Below are 19715 nucleotides of genomic sequence, written 5' to 3'. Positions count from 1 at the left end.
TGGTGCATGTGACCATGAAAGCTTCGTCTGTTGTTATTCAGATCTTTTTTTTTCTGTTGTAAATCAGAGTACAAATGTTATCATAATATCAGGAATTTTTTCATATCTTTCTCTTAGTTACCTTAATTTTGTAAATTGTGTTCTAATTCAATTTAGATTTCTTTTCAGGAAAGCCTACTTTAAAGCTGTGTGAATCTATTATTTTGTTTGAGTTTTCCATGGAGGTGAGTTGGGAACCTTTCTTTAAACTTGATGGATGTATTGTTGTAGTGACAGACTTGACTGAATGTTGCTTTAAAGTGTAGATTCACTCATTTTTCTTTGTATATAGTTTAAATTAAGATCTCTAAAGACTAAAAGGACTTATATTTAGAAATGATAGGAGTACATAATTAAAATATGTAGTGGTTATATGAACCATGGCCTATATATGCCTACAAGAAATACTCAACATCGATCGTATGATCAGGCCAGGCAAACCTGCGTAGTTTCCCTTTGTGTTAGCTTAGCTGCGGGATCCTGCGATACTAATAACTTGGACCCATGCTGCCATGCATCAGGAGTGTTTGTTTCCCCTTGTGCTGTGTAGATGTCGATTCTAAATATGAGTCTTTTTAGATATTTTAATAAAAATTATAGGATTCATATAGAAGCATTTTAAATTGTAGATTCACTCATTTTGCTTCTTATGTACTCCAGTTTGTATTGGAATCTAAAAAAGGATTTATATTTAGAAACAGAGGGAGTACATATATTGCAGACGATAGTGATGGATGGAGGACCAGCGTTAGCTGTACCCATGACTAGAGCTATCAGCGTGATTGTCGTGGCCATATTTAATTAATTTTAAAATGCCACGTGTGTGTTGCTGCCGATCGACACTACTCTATAAAAAAAGATGAAGAAGCGCAGGGCAGCCACTCACTGAAGGTAGCTAGCTTAGGCATCTTGAGGGTAGGCATGGAGGACTGGGTGTACTACTTCCTCTCCATCACCTTGTGCCTCACCCTGTCCCTTGTGTTCTCATCCCTGCGCGAATGCAAGGCGGCGGGCTCGCCGTTCCTCCCGCCTGGGCCGACCTCGCTGACGGCTTTCGGCCCGCTGCTTTTGCTCGCCTGGACAAGCGTCAACATCGAGTCGGTAGTCCGCGTCGCACGCTCATGGTATGGCCCCGTGTTCACGCTCTACCTCCTCCCATCCTTCCCCGTCGTGTTCGTCGCCGACCGGGCCGTGGCGCACCGCGTCCTTGTGCAGCTCGGCTCGGCGTTCGCCAACCGGCCTCCGGCCAACCTCGCCACCCGCATCTTCTCCAGTGATCAGCACAACATCACGTCCGCCGCGTACGGCCCGCTGTGGCGCACGCTCCGGCAAAACCTCACCGGCCGGGCGCTCCACCCTTCGAGCATCCCGCGGTACGCCGCCGCCCGCCGGCGCGCCGCCTCGGGCCTCGTCGACGGCATCACACGCCAGATGCGAAGCGGCCAAGGGGTCGTCGTCATCGAGGGGCTCCTGCACGAGGCCGTCTTCCACGTGATTGCATGCATGTGCTTCGGCCAGGGGCTCGACGACGCCTCCATCGCGGCAGTCACGTCTCTGCAGAGGCAGTTTCTCAAGGAGGTGGTGGGGTTCCAGGTGTTCGGGTCGAGCCCCAAGGTCAGCAAGCTCCTCTTCTGGCGACGGTACCAGAGGATGCTGTCCATGCGCCGGCGGCAGGAGGAGGTGTTCATCCCGCTGATACGTGCGTGCCGTGCGCGGCGCAACACCGCCGGCAAGAGCTTTGAAATGGATTGCTACGTCGACTCGCTCATCAGCCTCCGCATCCCGGAGCAAGGTGGCAGCAGCAGGCACCTGACGGACGGCGAGATCGTCGCCTTGTGCACCGAACTCTTGTCCGGGCCCGTCGACTCTACGGTAAACATGTTGCAGTGGGCCATGGCGAACCTCGTCACACGGCCGGACATCCAGGCGAAGCTCCGGGCCGAAATAAACAACGCCGCCGATGGCCAGGTCCAGCTCGGGCAAATTTTGTGCGAATTCAAAAAACACGTTTGAATTTTTTTTCTTACAAAAACATAAACTTTTACAGGTCCGGGAGGAGGAGCACCTGCCGTACCTCCGGGCGGTGGTCCTGGAGTCGCTGAGGCGGCACCCACCGGCGCGCTTCATCCTGCCGCACGCGGCGGCCGGGGAGAACGGCACGGTGCTGGACGGCTTCACCGTGCCCAAAGAGGTGTCGGTGAACTTCACGCTGGGCGACATGGCCATGGACAGGAAGGTGTGGCCGGACCCCACGCAGTTCCGGCCGGAGCGGTTCCTGCCCGGCGGCGAGGGGGAGGACCTGGACCTCACGGGGAGCAAGGAGATCAAAATGATGCCGTTCGGTGCCGGTCGTCGGATGTGCCCTGGCATCGACGTTTCGCTGCTGCACGTCAACCTCCTTGTGGCCACCATGGTGAGGGCGTTCCAGTGGAGCGAGGTGCCCGGCGAGCCGGTGGACTTCACTGAGACGCTGGAGCTCACCATAGTCATGAAGCGCCCACTCCGTGCCAAGGTCGTGCCATGCCATGCTACTAGCTAGCTAGCAGCTCTCAATCGTCCTCTATCATTGTCCCATCGGAGTAACTACATACAATATACAATACAATATGCTGCTAGCTTGCTTGATCTATCAGCTCTCTAGAGTTTAATAAGTTCAAGATATAAATAGTTGTATCCAAATAAAATGTTACCGTACGTAATAGACCAAGTCGTGTTTCAATTAGCAAGAGCAAGCTCAAGGTGCAAGAAATCTTTATGTTCCCTTGCACCTTGAACTTTATGCATGTGCGTTGGATCAAATTAAAGCTTAGCTTAACGGGAAGGTGAACATGAACAACATGCAGACCCTGCTTTGCTAGCAAGTAATAATACAATTATCAGTTTTAGTTTTCACCGTATACATTACTAGCTGTTTGCGTTAATCTATATACTACCTCCGTTCTGGTTTATTTGTCCCCTTCGTATTTAATGTCAAAATACAAATCCAACGATATAATTTTTTGTGACATGCACTAAGATTTTGTTAGTTAGATCTACCGTTAAAATTTGACACAAAATACGAAGTGAACCAATAAACCAGGATGGAGGTAGTATATATATATATATAAGATGCAACCCACTAATTCCTATTTGTCTTAGATGAAAATTGGATGATCAACTTGACTGCTCTAGCTGCTACAACCGAACTTCTCATAGAATTCCCGCTGATGGCCCTATGCCGACGGCAGCCGTCGGGGGTGTTATATCCCGGTTGTGAGATGGGTTCGTTCACAGCCTGAGTCGTGCATGCATGTGAGCTGAATGAGCAAACCTGGCATATGTGAAGGCTTATTAGCAAAATTGGTGTTGCATGTGCTTGTAGCAGAGATAAACTCCTAGGATTTTTCCTCTCATTCGCCATGTTTAAAACATCCCCGTGTGCGCGTGACGGGTAGACCACACCCGTCTCGGGCCTTCTTCCCCCAATACCCCGTTCGTCTCTCTTCAGCGTCTCGACAAAAAATATTGGCTGCTGCATTTTGTTACTTGTTGTCCGCAAAGCCCTGGAAGAATGTCACACTTTACATAAGCAACAGTTGAAGTATTTATATTTTTCATGATCCGGGCGGCCAGCTATTATCCTGTCAATCTCTGCCCTAATGCACGAGACTGATACAGACTAATTTCTTTGTTTACATGTCACTGTCACCAATAGTGTCACTCTGGCCATCCTCCTCGTCATATATGCATTTCTTAAAGCTACAAGGTTCAAACAATCTATGCAAGGCTTCGTTGTCTTCGGCAACCTCCCACGGCACTCTAGGCTACATCCATTCTTGTACTGCATGATTATAAGGACTAAGGTCAGCCTCGTGTGCTAGCATCCACTCCATCTGGCCATTTGCCGATTCTGTCAGTGTTCTGTATAAGTAGTTGGAATTTGTCGAGAACCACATAACAAACCCCTTTATCGTAGCTCACTAAGACAGACCAATCGGGCAGATGAGATGAACCTAAATGTTGTTTATCATCGTAAGCTTTCCCCGGCAGCCGAACCATGTCGTACACCCCATTCGAGCTGTGCAGGATCATAATGATGTCGTCCCAACAATGTATGTAGAGTGAACCCCACCAGTATTCGTCTGACTTCCATATCCGCAAATAGCTAGGGTGTGGCGCAATCACCATGTCATAGAGAGGTCAGGGGATGAGAGGGCACAAACTCCCGGCTCGCCCATTGGTTGGTCCGTGATGAGAATACAAGTATAGAGATCTCCTTATCCTTTGGCTCGTCGGCCCCTGGCACATATTGTACATGCATCTGTTGTTGCTTTTTTTTAGCAAATATGCTAGAAGCGTCCGGCTTTAAATTAATAAAGCCTTATTGCTCCAACGGTGATACATGGCCTTGTTGTGATGGCTCTGGCAATTCCTAAGCCAACACTTCTAGTCTTGGTGGCGGCGATGCGTAAGACTCTCCCACATAATCAAAACGTTCTTTGATGTCCATCTCCTCTTTGTCGTCTTGGGATGGTAGCTCTTCTTCGAACAATTTGGGTGAACTATGCGGTTGCTCCACGAATTCCATCAAGGTTTGTGGTTCAAACTTGTTTGCATCCTCGTGTGGTTGGACCTTCTTTATTCCGTTGTCTTGGGCCTTTCCTCTTGGAAGGAGGAATACCTCGTGGTGCAGAGATACAGCCGGATTGAAGGCGAGGAACATGCCCTGGTGGAATAGACATGGCTCACATGCCATGGTGGAATAGACATGGCTCCTGCGCGGCTGCGCCAATAGTGGCGGTTGAGCGCATCGTGCCATCGCCGGGTTGCAGACATAACAACCATGTGGATCTTTCTCAAGGAGAAGGAGGCCATTGCAGTGGTGGAGCACTGAGGCCCAGTGATGCCGGAAGGGAGGACGCTGGAAGACGGGGCCGTGGAAGGGAGGACGCTGGAAGACGGGGCCGTCACGTGGCCGCTCCCAGCGCGGTGGTGGCGCGGCAAAGGAGGACTTGACGCGGCAACCGAACTTGTTGGTGAAGATCAGAATTTTGGATTTTGTTTTTTGATTTTTACCGGTCCTGGACGAAATTCGGTTTTTTCGGTTTTTTTCAGAAAATTTCGGACGAAAATCATATAGCAAAATTTGAATTTTGGGATGAAAAATAAACGAAAAATGAACGAAATTTGCCTAAAAATTTGAAATACAACAGAACAACAACTGAGTATCAGAATTTCTAGCAAAATATGCATGTAAAAATCAAACAGCTGAATCTATTCATCAAATCACTACGTATCAGACTGAAGATCAGCACTCCAATTGCAACCATTCAGACAGTAGTAGAGTCCATCAATTCAGAGAGCGGCAACCATTAGAAAAGCAACATGATAGTCCAGATTAACATGCGACTCAATAGTACAGATACTATGAGTAACATGCGACTTAATAGAATTAACACATTTTTTATTTAAATTTTTCCTCTCTAAAAGCATCATAATGTCCATACAAAAAAATTTAAAACACAATTAACAAAATGCAGATCATGCTATTGACCTTTCCAAGTTGTCTCTCTTGGAGCTGAATCATTACCCATCAGAATGCCATCTTCATTGTCGGGGTTGACATTTTCCCTCCTTCTGGCATCATCAATGCTCACCCTATTAAGATAGGGTGCACTTCCATCACCTATAAATTCAAGCATGAGATAAAGACCAACTTTATTTGCAAAAAATGGCAATCTATTTTAACAATGGCATGCAACCAAAGTTGAGAACATATGAAGCAATCTTGTAGTACAAGATATTAGAAACAATGCTACTGAACAAGCTAGTGAAAGATCCTTCCTAGGTGTGCTATCATCCACACTTGCTAAATAAGCATGCACGTACAGCTAACTACAAATGATGGCAAGGTGAGCTATCATGCACAATTGTGCTCCTGTATCAAGCAAGTTTGCATGCTGAACCTAGCTACAGATCTCCACAAATGAAAAGCTAGCTACAGATCTGGGCAAGATGAGCCGTCATACAAAAATGTGCATGTACAAGATTAGAGGAACAATAGTCACAGTACGTCAGTACCATGTCCATCTTGCCGGAGGCCAGCGCGTGCGTCCGGCGCCGGGGCGCTGCCCGAGCCCGACTGGATGCGCCGCATGCTGCTGCTCCCGTGGAGCCGTTCAACGCCCGAGCCCACCTGGCCCGGCATCTAAGTTGTGCGGCCGCGCTCCATGGCGCTGCCACCACTCACCCGGTCGGCACGGCCAATGTCCATGCACCGCGCCCCCGCCTCACTCGCTAGGGTTCTGTTGCCCACAGCCGCCGCTCAGTGAGATGGAGACGGGAAAAGTGAAATTTAGGGTTAGGAGGAGGTGGATTCGTGCTTTTATACCACAGTGGGGTTTGTGTGGGCTGTAGCAGACCATGGGCTGGGCTGTGAATTTAAAAATGGCCGAATTGTTTGGGCCGGTACACCCTTTTACCGGGCCAGAACGGGATGGACGAAAATCGCTGGAATTTCGGTTTTCTCGGACGAAATCCAAAACTTTGGTGAAGATACCGGGGAAAGGGCCGCGGGGGAAGTAGTAGGGGAGGAGGAGCTTGTGGGCGTCGATGATCCCACCCGGCAGATGCCATGGGAGTCGGCAAAGGATACACGTCGTACGTGAAGCATATGCCGGTGCCGTTGGTCCCGTCCATCTGGCCGGCCGGCGAGGGTGCAGCTAGCAGATCGATCAAGTCGATCGGATCGAGAAGGCGGCGATCGATCGAGGCGAGTTGTATAATAAATAAATAGTTTTGCCAGATCGTGTCCGTTGGTGTTTGAGCCTAGCTAGGTCGAATTGTGCTGTCCATCGATCCAATCCCTGCACGTATACTACGTCTCTTGGAAGATATTGAAGTTCAACGGATCCCGACGCATATACGGTGCTGGGAAGGCGTAAAAGAAGAGGAGAGCAGCGCCCCCGCTTAGCCTTCATCGCGAGCGAGAGAAGATATTCAAGTCACGCCTAACTCGACAAACCCGTCAACTTCTCCTCCCCCTTGCTGGATCAAGAAGAAAGAGACGTCCCCGCTCCGTACGTGTGTTGAACGCGGAGGTGCCGTCCGTTCGACGTTAGGATCATCGGTGATTTGGATCACGACGAGTACGACTCCATCAACCCCGTTCTCTTGAACGCTTCCGCTCGCGATTTACAAGGGTATGTAGATACACTCCTCCCCTCTCGTTGCTAGCATCTCCTAGATTGATCTTGGTGACATGTAGGAAAATTTTGAATTTCTGCTACGTTCCCCAACAATAGAGACATCTGGGTCGATGAGCAGACGTCTCCAGTTCTGCCATTATGTGAGTTTCTCAACCATATTTATGTCTTTGATATTGTTTATTCAAAAATAGTTGACAACTAATTTCTATTGACAGCTTATTTCCATTCAAGCAAACATGTCCGGCGCTTGGTAGACAGGACCTACTATTGTCCCGGAGCTGAGCTAAACTGCGAGGAGATAAGTCATTATGTTTCATGGCTTGAGGATCTTCATACTGTTAAGAAAAATTTTCTTTCTGCACTTAGAAATGTTAGTACTCAAAACGTGCGACCAATAGTGATCGTATTGAACTACGGTCACATCTATTTACGAAAGATGGTAAGATTTTTACTATTTGTCCTCAGTGCATCTTTTGCATACATTATTTTTTTGCTAAACTTTCATTGCTAAGTATATTAATTACTATACGATGTTCTTCAACAAGGGACTCCTGATGACAGTTGTGCCTCAGTGGATCGAGACTAAAGGTCACATGTCAATGGTTAGCTTACGGCCAAGATATCCTACATTGCACATGAGTGCATTCAGGATTTCTAAAAGCGATGAATGCTTAATAGTGAAAGATTGAAGCAAAATTGTTAACGATCCCAGAGAAGTACTAGGGGGGAGCAATGAGAAGCGCAGCCCACGATTAGGATACAGGTTCATCTGCATGCTCTAGTATGATGAATCAAGAGAGCTATACGTGTTCTATGCTATTTTACCTGAGAGAGAGCAGCAGGAGTGATTTAGCTAGTTCATGCTCTTAGTATTTTTGTCTTCTCATGTCCGTGTTCTTCGTCCTGAACTTAATCTCAAAGGGTGATTTGCTTTTGTGGTGTTATGAACGCTTATAATATGATGACCATGTTGAACTCGATGATATCTTTGCTTCTGGTACAAGTGAATATTTTTTCTTTAAGCTAGTGTTGGTGCTGATTAGAAAGCGGTAATGACTATGATGATTAAACAGTGGTAATGACGACTATGATGATTTTTAGCTAGCTAGTTTACTGTTATTGATGATATGATGCAAGAGTTTTTATATTAATATGATGATGATGATGATGAGTTATTATATCATTTATGAAAGAAACCGCAGATTAGTTTTAGCTGGATGGATCCTAGCTAAGTGGTCAAGTATATGCCATATCCATATTATACTTGATCACTTAATTATAGGTGATCAAGTATAATATGGATATGGCATATACTTGATCACTTAGCTAGGATCCACAGGCATCCAGTCGAAACTAATCTGCGGTACTTTCACATAATGATTTAACAACTAAAATAATCACTAAATTAAATTAAAAACACAAAATTAAAGGAAAAATAAAAAATAATATCAAAACACCCCAAAACATTTAGTACTGGTGTTACCAACCGGTACTAATGTCCTGCACGCACCCGGGCCTGGCTCTTTAGTGATGAACCGGTACTAAAGGGGGACCTATAGTCCCCACTCTTTAGTGCCAGTTGTGGAACCGGTACTAAAGGGGGGACCTTTAGTCCCCACTCTTTAGTGCCAGTTGTGGAACCGGCACTAAATGCCCTTACGAACCGGCGCTAAAGCCCGATTCTGCACTAGTGTTCTGTTAAACCTAAACAAATGCAAGGTAGAAGGTTTTCTCGATGTTCTTCTGCAAGCCGCAACTCACAATGTATTGATGTGCAAGTGAAGTTATGTTAGTCTTTTAAATGCTATTTGACGGACACAAGCTTCAGTAGTTTCCAGGGTAGTGAAAAATGCCATCAAGGTCTGTGCAATTCAGTTTACAGGAGAGCTAAGGGAACACTACCCGGAAACGGAGCAACATGTCATCGCTTCAGAAGACTCCTCTTACATGGTTACGCCCCGTTTGGCTCCTGCAAATCGAATTTATAACTCCGGCAGTCCAGCTCGATGATTCCAAAATTCCAAGTATCTAGACTTTGAATAGATTCTAGCCCATTACACCCCCAATAACCAGAGACGTAATTCAAACCAAGCTCGAGAAGGGGCCACTAGAGCAAAGGTGGCCTATAAGGAAGAAAGAGGCGGACCCGGGGAAGCAGAGGCTCCGTGGGGGAGAAGCCGGAGGCAGGCCGTGTTCGTCGGGCGACGGCTGGCTCCACGCGCTGCTCGCTGCCGCCAGTGTCATGTAGAACCGCAGCAGCAGGAGGTCGAACTGGCTCCTGGTCCCGCGTGCCATCCTCACGTAATGTAGTCCATATTCTGCACCAAAGCTTCTTCAGAATTCAGACATGTATACACGGGAACAAGATGAGATTCATCCATTCCAAAACCAAACAGAACAGAATTCAGACCTATTGAAATCTTTTGGTTTGGTTCCAGGTCCAGACTATAGAGTTACCAACTGTCGCATGAAGGAGCGTTGTGGTGTTGTCAGTTGTTGAAGCTTCCCTTTCTGCTTGTACTTGCTCTCATAGTAATTTTCTTGATGGTATACCTACTCCCATAACTGCTCTTTTAGATGTAAGTACGTGCACAAATAAATGAATAATTGTCTCCAATGGAGCTCGCCATGATTTCCTGTCGAACAGGGGTGAGTGGTAAACCACTGCGTGGAAGGCATCATCATGTAGCGTCCTGTAGCCACAGTGCACTCCTTGAATGATCTTCCTGTAGCACTTTGCAGCGTCCTGTTGTAGCTTATGTTACTGAAGCAGAGGCCCGGAGTCCTCCTACCCGATCCCACCTTCGCCTCCGGTAAACCATGATGGTACACTACAACTTGATTGCAAGAAAATCATCGAGGGTGGTTCACACTAGTGCATAGATATAGCCAGTAGCTCAAAGAAAAACCTCTGTTTAAGATAGCTTACAACATAAGGCCATGCGGTAAATCTTGCCTACTTTGGTTACTTTGTCCAATTATTGTGGTGTCACATTCATGAAGATGACATGAGAATAGCTTGAGCATTGTCCTGGAGCTGGGCATCATTAATTGTGAAGCGTCCCATATTGTTCTCTCATGAATGCTTTTTCTGAAAGGTGCACATCATGCTTCCCTACCAAACAGTGATAGATGTATGGGTAGACCAACGCACAGCAAACAAAACAAAACAAAACAAAACAGAACAGAGACTTAACACCAAAGCACACTAGCACATCTTCGATGTTGAGATAGTGGGAAGAATAGATACTTGTATTATCCAAGGCCAAAACAGCCAGCATATATACAGTACAAAAGGCAGTAATACGAAAGAACAAAAGGCAGTAATACGAAAGGCCAAAGGCCATCTGCACTATAACTCTAACACCCCCCCCCCCCTCAAACTCATGGTGGATTCACAACACTGAGTTTGGAGAGGCGAAATTCATGTTGCGCTCTAGTCCGGGCTTTCGTGAAGAAGTCTGCTAGCTGTAACTCGGAAGGTACATACTGAAGAGCAATAACATGGTCCTGCACAGCAGCGTGCACAAAAAAGGCGTCAACACCAATATGCTTGGTAAGCTCATGCTTCACGGGGTCCCGTGCAATACTGATAGCACATGTACTGTCTGACAATAGGGTAGTAGGTGTAGTAACAGAAACACCAGAATCCTCCGGTAACCATCGCAACATAGTCACCTCTGCCGTCAAAAGAGTCGTAGCTCGCAACTCTGCCTCTGCACTCGAACGGGAAACCGCAGTCTGTTTCCTCGTCTTCCAGGCAATGAGAGAACCACCAAGAAAAAAGGATCACTAGCCCACGTAGCATCCGAATAGGCCTGGAGCTGTAACGAGCTGGAACGGAGGGAAAAAAACGATGAGAGATCGTGCCACGAAGATATCGTAGAACATGAAGAAGGTGACTACAGTGAAATGAAGTGGGAGCAGAAACAAACTGATTCAGAATATGGACAGGATAGGAGATATCCGGACGAGTGACAGCAAGATAGACAAGACTCCCAACAAGATGACGGTAACACGTCGGATCAGACAAGGGTTCACCATCAGAAGCGTGAAGGTGAACATTGAGCTTCATAGGAGTCTCAACAGTGCGCTCATCACTAAGAGCCGCACGAGTAAGAACATCCTGGATATACTTTTCTTGAGAAATAAAAAAGCCATCGGCGGTGGAGGAAACCTCAATCCCAAGAAAGTAACGAAGAGGACCAAGATCAGACATAAGGAACTGCTCATTGATACGGGCCTTGACAAAGGCAATGTACTCAGAATCGTCGCCAGTGATGATCATGTCATCAATATATAGAAGAAGAAGAGTATGCCCACGAGTAGAAAGGTGGATAAACAACGCTGGATCATGAGCACTGGGTGAAAAACCAGCTGCAGTGACCACAGAGACAAAACGCTCAAACCAAGCACAAGGGGCTTACTTAAGGCCGTAGAGAGAGCGACGAAGACGGCAAACCATGCCATCAGGAACTGAATACCCAGGTGGCGGCTGCATATAAACCTCCTCGCGCAACTCACCATTAAGAAAGGCATTCTTAACATCAAGCTGAGACACAGACCAATGGCGAACAGAGGCCACGGCAAAAAGTGTGCGGATAGTGGTCATATGGCCCACGGGAGCAAAAGTCTCATCATAATCACGACCACGCTCCTGCTGAAAGCCACGAGCCACAAGACGAGCTTTATAACACTCAAGAGATCCATCGGAGCGAGTCTTAATCTTATAGACCCACTTATAGGTGATGGGACGAACACGGGGAGGCAGAGAAACCAGGTCCCCACATGCCAGTGCGCTCAAGGGCAGCAATCTCCTCTGCCATCGCAAGCTGCCATCCAGGATGAACAACAGCATCGCGATAAGAGGTAGGCTCAAGTGCAGCCAAAAGACCATATCAACTAGGAGAATAGCAATCAGGAGGATGACAAGGCCTAGTCCGAAGACGATAAGTCGGCTGGGACGAGGAAGATGGCGCACCCAGACGTAGATGGCACATCAGTAGAAGATCCGTCCACAGCACGGGAACGACGGGTATAATGAAAAGGAAAAGTGGGACGAGGAGGAATGATCGGAGGTGATGGAGATGGGGAAGACATCGGTGATGAAGGTGGAGAGTCATGCAATAAGGGAGGAGAAGAAACTGCGGGAGAAGACGACGTCAAATCTGTAATAGTGAGACGAGAAGGAGGATTAGGAATACGAGGCACGGAGGGAGGTGTATCAGGAAACGTAAGAAAAGAGATATCCTCAACTGAAAAGGTTGAGGAGGATGGTCGTGGGAAGAATGGACAAGATTCATCAAAAGTCACGTCCTGGGAAATGCGCATCCGACGACCGACTGGGTCCCAACACCGATAACCCTTATGCTCATCACTGTAGCCTAGAAAAACACACTTGACAGACTGAGCAGTCAATTTGGTGCGTTCTCGAGGGGCAAGCAGAACATAGCAAACACAACCAAATAGCCGAAGTGTCGAATAATCAGGAGAACGATCAGAAAGACGCTCTAGAGGAATACCACCGTGTAAAGAAGATGAGGGCTGAATGCTTATGAGATATATGGCAGTGGAGACAGCCTCAGCCCAAAAATGAGGTGGAAGAGAGGCGGAAATCATCATCGCACAAGCTGTCTCAAGAACGTGACGATGCTTGTGCTCAGCCACGCCATTCTGAGCGTGAGCACCAGGACAAGAGAACTGGGCAATAGTACCCTGTTCAGCAAGAAAGCCACGCAATATTTTGGATATATACTCGCCAGCAGAATCAGCACGAAACAGACATTACGATTAGCACAAACATCCCAAATCTTGTCATACATAAGGACGTTAAATACATGCACTGAAATAAACTTCATTAGCAGAATAGGCTGACTTTACAGCTAAATTTTCACGATTCTCCTTAACTACTGAATCTGGTGTCTCTAAAATAGACAACCAGATAAACAGAAGCTCCATGGAAAATAACAATAGCAGCAACAGCAAAAGAACAGAGCTCACACTAATGACCATCCATGACAGCCACAATCTATTTTCTTCTGCATGCTTATGTTCCGTAGCAATGCACGGAGTATCATCTAATTTCAGAAGGTGTTACCACGTTCACAATGTATCACGCAGGCCATATTCCCCTGACATTGCATAGATGGAGTTGGTTTGACCATCCAACTAGACTACCTACAGGCACAGAGGGCCGCCTCAACGCAAACGGCCATGGTGCCGGGCCGTTGGAGAACATGCAAAATACTTCATTCATACGCAGGCAGGTTCAGTCATTCAGAGGTTCACACGCGCGCATGCGAGATAAAAAGCAAAAAGAACAAGTCAGTTGACATATCCTTCCACGCCCTGCCAAGCATCGCAGAGGCCTCAGACAGGCTTCCAGACATCCAGGAGTAAGCAATCAACGCTTCCTCCTCCTTGACTTCCGTGATGCCGGCTTGGCGCGGCGGGGTGGGGGTGCTGCCTCTGCCGCGGCCATGCCTCGCTCCATTCTGTCGAGGCCGCTCATGAGGACCTCATAATACCGTTCATCCTTACAGGCGCGGCGCGCTAGGCCAAAGAGCTTATCATGCAGCACCGAGTGCCTGCATTGCTGGCACGTGTCATCCTGCGGTTCACCGCGGCAGTGCATCTGGCACTGCAGCGGCTTTGTTGTCCAGCGTGGCATGACGTGTAGCCTTGGTATCTCACGCACCCCCAAGTGGATCATCACCTAAAAAAAATTGCAGTCTGAAGATCTTGCAGGGTGTATGTACATATGGCAGCTAAGGATGCAAGATCAGAATTCTTCAGTAGCTGGATGGAAGATAACTGTTACCTTGACGGCATGGCAGCAGAGCATCCCCGTGTGCTCAAATTGCTTGCACACGCACATGAATGCCTCACCGTCTTCTCTAACATTGACCTCATATTCCACCCTAGACCATTTCTCCCTGGTTTCACTGCTGGGATGCCGTGCTATGTACTTCAAGTTGGGGATGACTGCCTCCACCATGTAAGATTCAGATTCGCGTATGGCTTGCACAAACAGTTCGTACACTGGTCTTGTGTACACCTCGCTGGCGTGCTTCTCGATTGGCAGATTTGTTCTCAGAACAATCTCATCCTGCACGAAAGCAACAATTCATCCTAGCTTAGTCTCAGCTCATCATGAACACATCACAGAAAACAAGTCAAATTTTCTGATGAAGTTAAGCTTACCATAGTAGTCGGCTTATCCTCAAACCCATAGTCCGGTTCTTGATCGCACCGCGGTTCCACGTACTGTTGAACGAAAAGCTCCATTGAGCAATCCCGTGGAACGTGTTGTTTCAGTAAGTGTTTCGCGCTCTCGCTCTTTTGTGTGCTAGTCAGTGTAGCACAGAATGTGTCACTGAAGTATGCCTTAACCCACTTATGCCGAACCTCATAGATCTCCTGCAGAAATGGGTGGTTCTCCAATCCATGCTTCTCTAGCAGCATCTCCCATGCTCTCTCAAACTCATCAGTCGTCAGCGTGTCGGTCAGAATTCTGTGGAGCTCCACCCGGAAGCTACTAGTTTTGGTGTAATGAAAACCGAGGTACTCCTTTGCCCTTCCAAGGACATGCCACTTGAACCATCTGTGTGTGGTGGATGGCAGTACCTCCAACACAGCTTCCTCAATTGCCTCGCAGCGGTCTACAGAATTTTAAGCAAAACAAGTTAGATGGCGGCGCTGCAGAAAAATACTATTGGGTAGGGAAAAGTGTGTACAGAAGTAATCTTACCGGTCAGTATAGTTTGGGGGTGTTTCCCACCCATTAATTGGAAGAACTGACTCAACACCCATTTGAAGCTCTCCGTTTTCTCGTTTATCATCAGCACCCCACCAAGCACTATGGTCTCGAAGTTGTTGTTGACTCCAACAAAAAGGCCGAACGGCATTCCATACACGTCCGATCTGTAGGTTGTGTCGAAGATAATCACATCACCAAAGTATTGGTACTGAACGCTCTGGCCACTGGTCCAGAGTAGTGGCCTTACTCTACAGTTACTATCAACCTGCAAGCCAGAATATTCAAATGTTGGATCCTTTGCTTTGATCCTAGCGAAGGTTTCCACGGTCTTTCTGAGATCCTCAGACAGCAGATCCTTTGCTTCATTATCAGCAATGTGTGGCACATTGTTTTCCCTTAGTTGGCGAATCAAGTCCCTTGTGTTCTTGTCGATACTGCTGTGAGACTCCCAGGATGACCTCTGCGCACACGTCTTACAAAGTGGATGGTTATGCCCCACTTGATGTTCGCACACACACCATCCGCCGTCTCTGGATCTCAACAAAAGAATCGCTGCCGTGCATTCACACCGACGAAATGAGTTGCTGTCCTTGCTTGGTTTCCCCTGTAGAAGATAACATTTTTCCGAGCATTGGTACTGGGTTGAGATCAACAACACAAAAAACATAAGTACTACCTTAACTATACAAGGGGAGGATGAGCCATACCTCACACGCGCAAACAAATTGCTGTATGCATTTGGTTCCATGAGAATCCACACTACTCGGTCCATAGGTGACTCCGAATCCAGATTCCCAGGAATAAATGTTGTAGAACTCATAGGCCTCGTCAAGAGAAACAAAGACAGTCCCCACGGTTGGATTGACCACGGCCTCAGTTTCCCTCTGCTCGAACCCTGCAATTGCCTTCTCCAGTGCGCTGACACGATACACAGAAGCAGACCCATGTTCATCTCCCAGCCGTGCCCTACAAAATTTGTGCATAGATCAGCAGTAAGTTGATGAATGGGAGTACCATTTCCTTACATTGATGAATGGGAGCACACAACAGAAGAACATCCAAATAAAACATTCAAAAGTAGTGGAGCATCCATATGTTTCTCGTATCTGAATTTCAATCTCGGTACTAGAATTGGCAAATGTAATACAACCAGGCTTTGAATGCTAAACGTAGAAGGTTCACGATGGCTTATTAAGCCAGAGACATCAAATGAGTGTAAATGGCATATAGAATGTTCTGAATGTTTTTGCCTATCTAAACAGAGAAGTTTCACAAAGTCGGAGACATCAAATGAGCTTAAATGACAAAAACTGAAATGTGTAGTGCGACTGCGAGTTCAAGAATCAATTTGCACCAGCCGGCACATAACGCAACAAATCCAGTATATCTACGACCGGGCTGTGAATCTCAATCAATGGGAGTAGAGTACTGCGTGCACGCTCTGGATTGTGATTGTAAGATGGATCGATGCATTTAGCCGTCAAAGGAAATGCAACTGTTGATAATGATCTACCACAGACTTGGAGCAGACAAAAGCAGAGAGCCTGACTGAAACTTCTTTTTTTTCTTGGCCCAGTGCAATCACGCCCCGTCCGTGATTGACGAAGGCATGTTGGTTGTGCCATGACGACAACCGGTACGCCATGCGGTAGTTGACGACCGTCTAACCGAGGCAGGCATCTGATCTCCTCATGAATCGGACCAGCCGGGTTGAGGTCGCCCAGCCACACAGGTTATCTGAATGTAAACAAAGCTTATTATAATCCTCTAGTACATGACACAATCGCAAACTGGCAAAATCTCACCATCTTTCTTAAGAAGAAAAAGATAAAACTCAAGCAAGGGATTTTTAGCATCCAAATCTATCTTACATCATGCAAGCCAAGATTAATAGCAGTAACATGTACGATTAATGTTTCCTTACCTTAGCCAGGTCAGAAGCGGCCACTGGGTTAGAAAAGCACGGGGGCTTCATCATTCTTCTGCCCTAAGTGTGATCATTTCTGTAGATCATGGCCCCGCTCTGAAGCTATAGCTCCCCTTTTTCTTCTCTGATCCTTCGATTGACAATAAATTGATAATGTGGGAAAGAATAACACGGGTCTTCTGAGTGAATCGTTACTGTTAACTGTAACACCTGCAAATTGCGAGTACTCGTGCTAGCTGAAATCCTTTTCTCAAAAACATCCAGAGTATATAATTAATACCTCAAGGGCGTCGCTGCAAAGGATTACTGGTAGAGGGGTCAGACTGGGAGCTCCATACATTCTCCACTGTGGATCAAACGGCAACTCTAGCACTCTGCACATCCATGCACGCTCCGAATAGGGGAGACGGTAAAGCCTCTAGCGTAGCAAGATCGTGTCCCGTCTGTAGTCGAGTTGCGATGTGCATCGATATCCAATCTATGTAGGTACGTACCGTACGTATTTGGAAAGTATTCAGCCAACTCCGACTGATTAACATACTAATTCACTCAAGTATCAGGTCTGATTACCGGAGGGGAAATACCAGAGAGGAGAGATGGGGGAGGAAGAGAGCTACCCCTTGTCAGGGTTCTTCAGTTCGTTTCGTGATCTCTCCGGATAAACTACGAGAATAAGAGCGACACAACTGATATATAGCCACATCAGCAACACAGTTCACTTACAGGCATACCCCACTCCCCAGAATCTGAGCCACCCATTGCCAGCGTGCCGCTTGGAGGGAGCGAAAGGCCTCGCTGACTTCTGGGGTTCTCGGGCCATCTTCAGTCTTTTTTTGTCAGCCGTTGTTCTTGCTCTGCTCGTTCCACTTCAATACACTTGGCCTTAGCATGATCGCGATGTATCTCCCAGCGACACTGCATTTGGGATGCTACATATAACATAGCCCATTTGCAGCCGAAGTCTGACACAAACTCAACCCCACCATGCTGAACGCCAGTGCAGCGTCCACGAGATCTCCCAAATCGACCAAAGAATGGTGGAACACCATTTTGAAGGGGGCCCAAGAAACCTGCAACCACAGCGGCCTGTTTTTCCTGGAACATATGGAATGAAAGAAACCCAAGAATCTTCCAAAAAGTTGCATCAAGCACCGATAGTGTTGTCGCTCTAATCAGAGCCGATCTCAAAAAAACTTGACAATGCCTAGGCAGCAGCTACTGTAAACAAAGAGATTTTCTGTTGTACTTTGTAATGCCTTGGGGCTCTTCAAACTCTCTATAAATTCCTAATCATTAATGCAAAAGCAGAGCACCTGCCAAAAGTACCCTTCTGCACCCGAGCTCATATGCACCCTCGAGAACAGTAAAATCATAAAAAATAGTAAAAAAATAACAATGAATTCTTTTGTAAACAAACATTGATGAATTCTGAACATGCTTACAAAATTTCATGAAAAAACAACATTCCAAAAATGTTTCCGTGAAAAAACAAAATTAACGTTCCAAAAAGTCTGTTCTTTGGAGCATCAATTTTGTTTTGTATGGAAGCATTTTTAGAAGGTTGTTTCTTCATGAATTTTAGCACGCATGTTCCGAATTCAAAAATGTTTGTTTAGAAAAACAAAAATTCCTGATTTTTTTACTTTTTTTATTTTACTGTTCACGAGGGTGCATATGAGCTCGGGTGCAGAAACTTAATGTCCAGCACCTGCCATATGTCCTGATAAAAATAACATAGAAATGTGCAATAGTGGTTATGAAGAAGGAAAAAACATGACTAGTGTGGCGTAGGCAAGAATTTGAGTTTGAATTTATTTGTTTTTTTAAGGAGGAATGCCCCCGGCCTCTGCATCGCAATGATGCATGCAGCCATATTATTAAATAAAATCTCGAGAATTGAGCGTAGCGCAATAGGCAAGGCGCGGGAGTTTGCAGCCAGCCCACCAGGATTCAAGTCTCGGCTTGAGCGTTTGGTGCTCACGAAGTTTTCTTCTATATAAAAAATGCCAACTGGCTAGTCTAGCCCGGGTTAGCCTTGTTTTTTTAATGAAATCTCCAACAAGTACGTAGTGCGGTACATAGTCTCTAAAAGATAAAATAGCATGGGTTCAACTGCACTAAACTCCATCAATCGAGCATGTCGTTATGGCGTCTTTGATTCAAACGACTGTCATATGAACTCTGGAGAATTTGAATCCTGGGTCGTTTGATTTGTAGTATGGAATCCTATAGGAAAATTTTCCAGGGATTCCTTTGCACTACATTACAAAGAAAATTTTAGATCCGCTCAAACCTTTTGAAAGTAATCCTTTAGTTTTTCCTAGGGTGCAAGCATTGGAAATTTCATAGTACTAGAAATTTAATAATGTAGAATTCGACCAGACTAGGCCTTCTTTTAGTAGCAAGAGATCACGAAGAACACATTTATATCTTACAAGTATATTATCTTATACTCCGGCGAAAGAATGCAGATATATGCCTCTAGATACAAAAATCTTTGTGGATTGTATTATTTCTCTCTTGAACACAAGTACATACATACTTCCTTCGTCCGGAATTACTTGTCGTGGAAATGGATAAAAATGGATGTATTTAGAACTGAGTAATTTCGGATGGAAGGAGTAGTTAACTCTACGTGGGCGCCCTTGAAGTTTTGGGGGCTTTCTTGGTCTTGTGGATGAATAACTTAGTCACGTTCAACAGGGATGAACTGCAGCTGACACTTGTCCCACGGTTCAGCAGCTAGCATGTAAACAAATGAAACAGCTTGGGCCGGCACAAGCGGTCCAGCAACTAGCATGTA

At 46.3% G+C, this 19715-nt stretch overlaps 2 protein-coding genes across 2 annotated transcripts; one reads left to right on the top strand and one right to left on the bottom strand.

Moving 5' to 3' along the window:
- The first annotated feature begins 908 nt into the window (after positions 1 to 908).
- On the top strand, positions 909 to 2929 carry LOC123146241 (cytochrome P450 89A2). Its single transcript, XM_044565851.1, has 2 exons — positions 909 to 2007; positions 2087 to 2929. The coding sequence occupies exons 1-2, from the start codon at positions 961 to 963 to the stop codon at positions 2576 to 2578; spliced, it is 1539 nt and encodes a 512-aa protein (XP_044421786.1). The 5' UTR covers positions 909 to 960; the 3' UTR covers positions 2579 to 2929.
- A 10700-nt stretch (positions 2930 to 13629) lies between these two features.
- On the bottom strand, positions 13630 to 17732 carry LOC123142787 (protein FAR-RED IMPAIRED RESPONSE 1-like). Its single transcript, XM_044561539.1, has 6 exons — positions 17644 to 17732; positions 15693 to 15951; positions 14977 to 15589; positions 14430 to 14887; positions 14047 to 14334; positions 13630 to 13941 (listed from the first exon to the last, which is right to left on the bottom strand). Exons 1-6 carry the CDS (start codon positions 17730 to 17732, stop codon positions 13630 to 13632), a joined length of 2019 nt encoding a protein of 672 aa, XP_044417474.1.
- Positions 17733 to 19715: the final 1983 nt, after the last annotated feature.

Source organism: Triticum aestivum, chromosome 6D (genome assembly GCF_018294505.1).
Source record: "Triticum aestivum cultivar Chinese Spring chromosome 6D, IWGSC CS RefSeq v2.1, whole genome shotgun sequence".
Taxonomy (NCBI): domain Eukaryota; kingdom Viridiplantae; phylum Streptophyta; class Magnoliopsida; order Poales; family Poaceae; genus Triticum; species Triticum aestivum.
The sequence above is the reverse complement of the archived record's forward strand: the minus strand, read 5'-3'. Positions and strand labels throughout refer to the sequence as shown.